This window comes from Canariomyces notabilis (assembly GCF_033297395.1).
Source record: "Canariomyces notabilis strain CBS 508.74 unplaced genomic scaffold N656scaffold_20, whole genome shotgun sequence".
In the NCBI taxonomy this organism is placed as follows: Eukaryota; Fungi; Ascomycota; class Sordariomycetes; order Sordariales; family Chaetomiaceae; genus Canariomyces; species Canariomyces notabilis.
The window spans coordinates 226613-234809 of NW_027041842.1; the positions used below are offsets into that span (position 1 = coordinate 226613).

At 59.3% G+C, this 8197-nt stretch overlaps 4 protein-coding genes across 4 annotated transcripts; 2 read left to right on the forward strand and 2 right to left on the reverse strand.

The window, feature by feature from the left end:
* Window positions 1-38: 38 nt before the first annotated feature.
* Window positions 39-1402, reverse strand: N656DRAFT_847051 (uncharacterized protein; the record flags this gene model as incomplete). The annotated part of the gene is made up of 1 exon (XM_064819255.1): window positions 39-1402. The coding sequence occupies exon 1, from the start codon at window positions 1173-1175 to the stop codon at window positions 39-41; it is 1137 nt and encodes a 378-aa protein (XP_064667843.1). The 5' UTR covers window positions 1176-1402.
* A 485-nt stretch (window positions 1403-1887) lies between these two features.
* N656DRAFT_736129 (uncharacterized protein) lies at window positions 1888-3238 on the forward strand. The gene is made up of 3 exons (XM_064812721.1): window positions 1888-2074; window positions 2142-2188; window positions 2231-3238. The coding sequence occupies exons 1-3, from the start codon at window positions 1894-1896 to the stop codon at window positions 3146-3148; spliced, it is 1146 nt and encodes a 381-aa protein (XP_064667844.1). The 5' UTR covers window positions 1888-1893; the 3' UTR covers window positions 3149-3238.
* Window positions 3239-3342: 104 nt separating this feature from the next.
* On the reverse strand, window positions 3343-4830 carry N656DRAFT_736132 (FAD/NAD(P)-binding domain-containing protein; the record flags this gene model as incomplete). The annotated part of the gene is made up of 1 exon (XM_064812722.1): window positions 3343-4830. The coding sequence occupies one exon, from the start codon at window positions 4828-4830 to the stop codon at window positions 3523-3525; it is 1308 nt and encodes a 435-aa protein (XP_064667845.1). The 3' UTR covers window positions 3343-3522.
* An 887-nt stretch (window positions 4831-5717) lies between these two features.
* N656DRAFT_838503 (uncharacterized protein) lies at window positions 5718-8162 on the forward strand (the record flags this gene model as incomplete). The annotated part of the gene is made up of 2 exons (XM_064818864.1): window positions 5718-6013; window positions 6275-8162. 2 exons carry the CDS (start codon window positions 5718-5720, stop codon window positions 8160-8162), a joined length of 2184 nt encoding a protein of 727 aa, XP_064667846.1.
* Between the last annotated feature and the right edge of the window lie 35 nt (window positions 8163-8197).

The window sequence follows — 8197 nt, forward strand, 5'->3', positions numbered from 1 at the left end:
CCACCCCTTTCAAGTTTGTTCTCAGGAGCTACTGGTCCTTAAAAGTGAAACCCCGTGGTATCAACAGCGCGCACCCAGCCGCCGAGCTGGATGTGCTCAAGATCGGGCGGGATGGCAGCCATGTTGCCTGTCACATACAAGATATTCTTGTCCTTGTCCGTCCGACCAAACTGGCACGACGTCGGACCGGGGTACGTCTCGTTGTTGCTCTGGCCGGCGCCACCGACAACAACCGCCGACCCGTTGCGGATCGAAATGGCATAGATATTGTTAAACCCCGTCACCCACATCAACTCATCCTTCTTACCCTCAGGACCGAACGCAAAATCATTCCACAACTCGGTATCAACCTTGGCGACCGTCTCGGGCTTGGCGCGCGGCGTCACGGGGTACCCGTTCTTCTTGATCTGCACGCGGTGGATGCCGCCCGTGTCCTGGTTGACCCAGTACAGCTGATCGCCCAGGATGCGGATGCCGTCGATGCCCACATCGGGACCGTGCGCGTACGTCGTGTTCATCTCGGCGTAGTCGGTCATGGTCAGCTCGTACTTGCCCGTGCGGGTGTCGAGCCGCCAGATCTGGCCCGGTGAGGGAGTCCAGTCCTGCTGGATGCGCCGCGGACGCAGCACGTACTGGTCCGAGATGAGCACCGTGCTCCGGTCCCAGGGGAGTGCGGCCACGCCTTGCAGGAGAGCGGCTTCGGGGAACCAGGCGACTAAGCGAGCCTTGGGTGGCTCGCGAGTGAAATCGAGTTCCATGGCTGCAAAGGTCCGCTCGACCTGACTGGACAGAGGGTCGGGCGAGTAGAAGCGTGACCCGACGACGATGTACTTGTCGGGCGTCGACTCGCCAATGCCGATCAGGCGGTCGACCCACTGGTCGAAATTGTAGGCGAGCTCGACCTCGGGCTGGGCGAGCCAGGGCTTCTTGACGTGCCACACGGTGCCGTTGGGCGTGGATGTGGTGAGCAGCAGGTTGCCGTTGGGGCGCACGGCAATGTTCTCGACCCAGGTCCCGTTGGGCCAGTGGTACAGCAGGCGTTCAGGGAGAGGGAGTGTTCCGGGCTGCTGCTTGCCAGCAGTGTCGTCCCGGGGCACCGCCGTGGCAGGCACGGCCGAGACCGCCGGGATGAGGGCCGTAAGGCCGAGGAGGATGGTTGAGACGGACGAGAGCATGATCGCCAATTCAGTTTGATGGCGAGATCAGATGAGACCGATTGAAACTCTGAAGATGGGCCGGATGATGCTGATTGGTGATTCTGGGACTTGCAAAGTCGGCATGTCACACCCTCGGTGCATCAGAGTTGCATGAGTCGTTATCAGTGGTGTTTAAATACCATGTTTCTATGCAGCGCCCCTGCAGCGATGTTCTCAGGGGTTGCCCCTTTTGGACAATAAAATTCAAAATACTGCACACAAAAACACCATGAAAGTGCAAAAGATGCCTTGCTATGCGCTCATCTGACTAAGATTGTCAGCCCGGGGAGAAAAAAGTCGGGGGAAAATGTATCTAGAATACTTCCCGATCCATCGCGCTGACGCCGAGCCACAGCGAAAGTCGGCGGGGAGAATTCGTACTGCAGTACCTGGCATTATGTGGCATTATTCTAGAAAGTCCCCGGTAATTCTCATCCGCAGTATCCCAGAGCAAGCTGGTAATATCCAAGATGGGAATTGCCTCACGTGGGACATGGATGTTTTTTCCTATAATGATAAGTACTAGTAAAATAGGGGGGAACATCAGGATGTACTTGCTTGGCGTCGGCACTCTGCATCTTGGATCAAAATTCACGGAACCAGCATTCGTTAGCTCACAGTTGAGTGTTACTACGCAGTGTCTAGCATCCAGACTTCCAGACCAACCTGAATCAAGATGGCCATGTCGACTAAGGAGATGTGGGAGACCATCAAGCGGTACTTTGGGGACGGCCACGTCCTCGGGTCTGCTCCGCTGCGCTACAACATGCACATCTGCGACATGAAGAGGCAGGCGTCGACTCCCGTGGCGCAGAAGAAGGGGAGCGCCTGGTACGGCATCGAAATCAGCGAGCAGGCGATGCCGTTGTACTCTGTGTGTAAGGATAAGCATTCTTCCTCAACTTGAAAAAACAGACAAAATGAAAGGAACTAACACCCCCCCAGTAGGCGACACATGCGAACCCCCCTGCACCTGCAACGACATGTCGGCCGTAGTACGCCGCATCGACGAGTACCTCCTGACAGCCCCCGAGTCGCACCCAGACGACTACGTCATCACGTCCGGCAAAAACGACAAAGATCCAGACAATGTCAGCCTGTACATCATGCGCGACGTGCTAAGCTGGTGGGTGCACTGGGGCGGCGTGCTGCGGCCCGAGGACTACTGGAAGCAAATCTACGTCGCCTTCGCCGCGATTCCAGACGACGTGCAACTGCCCCCCAAGGACTTCCTCAACGGCTCCTACCGCTTTCTAGGCCACACGTGGGACGACTGCAAGCAAGGGCTCCTCCGCGAGGGTCTGCCCCCGGCCGAAGTGGAATTCGTCGAGATGTGCCTGTGGCGGCAGATGCTGACGCAGTACTTTGAAAAAGTCGACCCGGGCGTTTACGCGCTGCTCAAGAGTAAAACGACGCTCATGACGCAGTACCGAGTTTTGACGGGCAACACTCTGGGTTGCGCGGCGCTGATTTTGGCGACTGACGGGCTTGTCTCGGGCGGGGTGGATGACAACGCGCTCGAGGCGGCGTCCATTGCCCAGTGCATGAGCATGGACATGGCGAAGGAGGCGCTGGGGATTCTTCAGGGCGAAAAGACGGAGACGGTGGCGGGCGACCGCGTGCAGCTCAAGCGCGAGCTGCGCTGGGTCTACGTGCGCTGCATGGAGTATCTCGAGACGCAGCCCAACGCGCATCTTTTGCGCCGGTTTGGCTCGTCGGGTCTGCACTACGTGCCCATGATGGATCGCTATCTTGAGCGCGTGCGCGGCCATGTGCGGTTCCCCATCACGGGTGCCAAGGCGCGCATTCTTGAGCCGTTCATCAACCGGGCTTATGTGTCTGACGACATCAATCCGGATGGCCTGCCGAGCAAGAAGGCCAAGGGGCATGGGATAAGCGGGGTGAACGGCGTCAAGACTGCTATGCCACAGGAGGTTGCGCCCGTTTCTTGAATATGTATTCGGTTCAGTTGTCGTTGGTCTGGTGGGCCAGCCAGTCATGTCTCTTGTGGTATAGGAGTTGCAGGGTTGCTTCAACATTCCTTCGAAACAAGCAATAAAGGCAGTATACAAGTCGTGCCTGTGATTTTTGTTAGGGTTGTAGCTATTCAAAGCCTCAGAACTCCCACTGCACCAAAAGACGGAACCCCAGGTTCTTCGCTCTCAAACAATGTAGGTAGTGCTAACCCCTTTCAAAGTAAAATCGACAATCGCTCATTATACCGTGTGAATCTCGCATATAAACAGGTGGCAAACTGAATAAACTGAGCAGAGCTTGACTTTTCAATCACACTCACAAGTCATGCACCGCAGAGTCAAACACAGATCTATCCTTTCACCATGCGCTCGTATTCAGGCAGATCCCACCCCTTGATGTCGTCCCTGATTCCAAACGCCTCTGCCATATTGATCTTGAAAAACGCGGCTACACCCAACAGCCAGTTCATGACCCCAACGCTGAACGCCGACCCGGCCATGGCCCACTGGTTGTGGGCATTCCGTAAAACATCCTTTTGCACGTGGTCCATGTAAGGGCGGAACTTTCTCTCATAGCCCTCAAGAGCCCTCTCCACTCGCTCCGCCTTGGTCCTCCCATCACCATCATCGGCACACTGCGTCGAGATCTCGCCTGCCAGAATATAAGCACCCACCATAGCCGAGGTAGTACCCATACCCGTCAGGACGGTCGGACAATGTGCGGCGTCGCCGACAAGCGTAACATAGCCCTTGGACCAAGGCCGCAGATTCACCAGCCCCATGCGCTCGCAGTAGAAATCATCCGCGTCCCTCATGGCCTTGATGATGTCGTCAGCGATCCACCCGGCACCCTTAAAGATGTCAGCCATGGCCTCCTTCTCGGCCTTGACATCTCCGCGCGTGACATTCTGCAGGCGGTCCGGGTCGCTCCGACACGACAGCATGACTTGCATTGCGTCCGGGCTGTGGCGGCGCGTCATGATGCCGCGGCGACCCGGCGCCATGTATGAGGTGGCAAGGTACTCCTCGCCGGGCTGCATCGGCCGCGCCATGGTGAAGTAGGCAAAGTTGAGCCCGGGGATGCGCTGCAGACCGTCTGGGTTGCCCGGGCCGACCATCATCCTGCGGGTGCGCGACCACTGGCCGTCGGCGCCGACGAGCAGGTCGAACCTGTCCGTCTTGCCGTTGTCGAAGCGCACCTCGACGGGCAGCTCAGGATTACTCTTGCTGTCAGTGTCCTGGGCAAAGCTCTCGACCCAGGTGCCAAACAGGTACTGTGGCGACTTGTTGGAGGTCTTGGCGGCGTCGTAGAGGAGACCGCATAGATCCCCCCGCATGATCTCAAAGTCGGAGGTGAAGGCCTGTCGGCCCGTGCCAGACTTGTTGGCCGGAAAGTAGGCCCGTCGCCTGCCGGAACTGTCGACGACCTGCATGCCCTGCTCTGGTGCCGCCTTGGCGCGGAACGAGTCTTCGAGACCCATGCGCCGAAGCACCTCGACGCCATGGCCCCGCAGGTCGAGCTGCAGTCCGGTCAGACGCAGGTTCGGGAACCGCTCGACGACCGTCACATCGTGGCCCTGCTTGGCGAGCCAAAAGGCTAGCGCGTTGCCGGCGATGCCCCCGCCGCTGATAAGCACCCGGAGGCTGACAGGCGGCATTGCGGGATTTGCTTGGGAATAAAAAGTATGATGCTAGTGGGATTGAAAATGGGATGGTGTGCGATTTGCATGACGCCGCTTGCGTCTTGCAGGGGGAAGGAAGGCATGTCAGCTTGGTGTGGTACGGTGATTGTGTGAACCTACCTAAATAGGCAGCAAGGGGGGGGTGCCGCCAATCATATCGCTCGTCTGCAAAAGCCACTTCGGCCGAGAAGGAGTGGTTGCGGCCGAGAGCGGCATACCTATGGCGGGAAATTGCCATGAGAGTGCTCATCTTATCTCCATTGTCTGGTACTCAGATCTTAAACACGTCAGTGGCAAGATAAATTTCCCGTCAAATCCGATCCTGATGACTACGCTAGCTCAGGGCATCCGATTTCGCTTTGGGTGCTAGCCAGCTTGGGCGTTGAAAAGCAGTTGTAGGATTTGGGTGTATTTTGTCTGGTTGGCTGTGAATTATTAGGGTCGTTCCAGATGCCCAGCCGGACCACAAAATCAGGTATCGGATGCGGTGGCTCCTTCCGTTCTTACAGAATACAGGTACCGTGGCTCAGGTAGTCCATCCGGTTGTTCCTTCCCTTGAACAGAACGCAGTCAAGGTGAGATGGAGGCACACACTATACTACATTAACGGTACATAGTAGGATAGTGTGTTTAATAGGACGGTCTTGCTAATGTGGGGCAAGTGCCGTGACTTACCCAATTTTTCCTATTGGTTGCTGTCCATGCGGCGGAGATAAGCTTGTCCGTCGTCCGTGGTCCGTTGTCCGTCAGTCCATCTCACAATCCGATAACTGCGTCGCGACGGAAAACTCGCACTCTGCGCGTCTCTGACCACCTGGGTCTTTCCACCCACACATCCACTCTCCAGGGCCAGGTCCAATCTTATGGAGAGGCAGGCACAACAACCAGCGGCAGGCCCGCCCACTCCGAAACTGCGTCGGCGGCGACGGCCCGCGTTATCGTGCCGCGAATGCCGTCGCCGCAAGATCAAGTGCGACCACAACAACCCGTGCGGCCACTGCCAGCACCACAAGACGCAGTGCATCTACCGGCCCTACAGCTACGAGGAGAACATATCCATATCCCGTCCAGGAGCAGGAGCACAGTCACAGTCCCCGGCCGAGAACCAGCAATCGTTCGGCGATGATGCCGCCAGTTCACGCGCGACCACGCAAAGTCCGTCCGTGTCAGGCCGAGCCCACCCGTTTCCATCTCCCTTGCCCAGTGCGTCCACAGCGCACCAGATTCCGCCAGCTCGGGACCCGCTCTCGGTGCACCATCATGATCCTAGGCACCCACCAAGACCCGCGCCGACAGCTGCACCTACCGCGGCCCCCACCCCGGCTCATAGCCAACCAGTCCCACCGTCTCTCAGCCGTCCTCATCAGTTTTCGGACTCGCGGCCGTCCCTTTCGGACCATGGCCCGGACCACGGTCTCAGCCCCAGCCTCCGTGATCTCCTGCAGCGGGTGCAGAAGCTCGAGGAGTCGTCGGCACCCCGGACTGACGACAACCTAACCACTCTTCATGCTCTCTCCGAAGCAGACCGCAACTCTCTTGCCCACCCGTCGCCGGCCACGCAGCAGGAATGGCAGGCAGTGCTGAACAAGCCCCGGGACTGGGGCCGGAGCCGTTGGATGGGCGCCGCCGCCGACGAGTATGCCGCCATCATCGCCTGCTACAGCGAGATGATCGGCCGCGACAGCAAGGAACCCGCTTTTCAGACACCTGAAGTTGCCGCTCTGATTACCGAGGCGGGCGAGTACCTGCGGAAATGCAAGGTAAGGGCGAAGAGCATCAAAGTTGGCCGGCCCACCCGCGGCTTGCCTCCTCCGGGCTACGGCCTCAACCCCCCTTCTCGGGACGTGGCCGATGCCATCGCCAACCTCTACTTTGCGTCGTTCGAGTCGACGCACCGCATTCTGCACGCCCCGACTTTCTGGGCCGAGTACCAAAAGTTCTGGGAGCAGCCCGACGCCGCCGCACCCGACCTCCGCCTCAAGGTGCTCCTCGTCATTGGCATCGGATCGAGTCTCTACGACCACGGCGACGCGGCCGCCACGCACCGCAACATTGAGACCGTCCACCAATGGATCTACGCCGCGCAAATGTGGCTCTCAGGCCCGCTGGAGAAGGACCGCCTCAACATGACGGGGCTGCAGATCTACTGCCTCACCCTGCTCGCGCGCCAGATCTTCTCCATCGGCGGCGACACGGTGTGGTTGTCGGTCGGCTCGCTCGTGCACCGCGCCATGCAGATGGGCCTGCACCGCGACCCCAAGCACCTTCCCGCCATGCCCCTCCTCCAGGCCGAGCTCCGCCGCCGGCTGTGGGCCACCATCCTCGAGCTCGTCGTGCAGGCCTCGCTCGACGCCTGGATGCCGCCGCGCATCTCGCTCGACGAGTTCGACACGCTCCCGCCGGCCAACGTCAACGACGACGAGCTCCTCTCCGACTCCGCCACCTCACTCACCCCCCACCCGCCCACCACCTTCACCAGCACCTCGATCCAACTCGCCCTGCTCTCCTCCCTCCCCACCCGCCTGCGAATCGTGCACCTGCTCAACAACCTGCACGCCTCCCCCTCCTACCCCTCCATCCTGTCCCTCACGTCGCAACTCACCTCCGCCCTGGCCCCGTCCCAGGCCCTGAAATCCGCCACCCCGTTCCACCGCAACCTCCTCGACTACCTCACCCGGCGCTTCCTCATCCCCCTGCACTACGCGCCCGCCCACGCGGCGCACGCCAACCCTCTCTTCCACTACTCCCTCAAGCTATCGTTGGACGCCGCGCTGGCCCTCATCTCGCCTGAACAACCCGACCCGCTGTTCGCGCAGCTCATGGCCACAGGCGGCGGTTTATTCCGGGAGGGGATCCGTCACGCGGCGTCGGCGGTCGGGTTGGAGTTGCTGTCACATGTAGAGTCACAAAGGCGGAGTGGGACGCTGGGACGGGTGACGCATTATAGGGAGGTGTTAAAAGGGGCGGTAGGGGAGTTGATGAGGCTTGCTGAGGAACGGGTGAGGAGGGGGGAGACGAACGTCAAGAGTCATATGTTTTTGGGCATGATTTTGGGACAGGTGGCGGCTGTTGAGGAGGGGAGGGATGTTGGTATGGCGGTGGCAAAGGCGGCGAGGGATAGTCTGGAGTTTTGCTATGGGTTGTTGTTGAGGTTGAGGCCTGAGGGGAGCGGGCTGACGCCGGAGGATGCCGGGGTGGATGGTATGATAGGGTCTGGGATGGATGCGGTTGAGGGGATGGGGTTTGACGGGATTGGAATGGGTGGGGAGCTGTATTGGGAGAGTTTCTTTCCGGATGGCGGGTTTTGAACGGTGTTTGTTTTGGGAAAGGAGGTCGTTTTTGG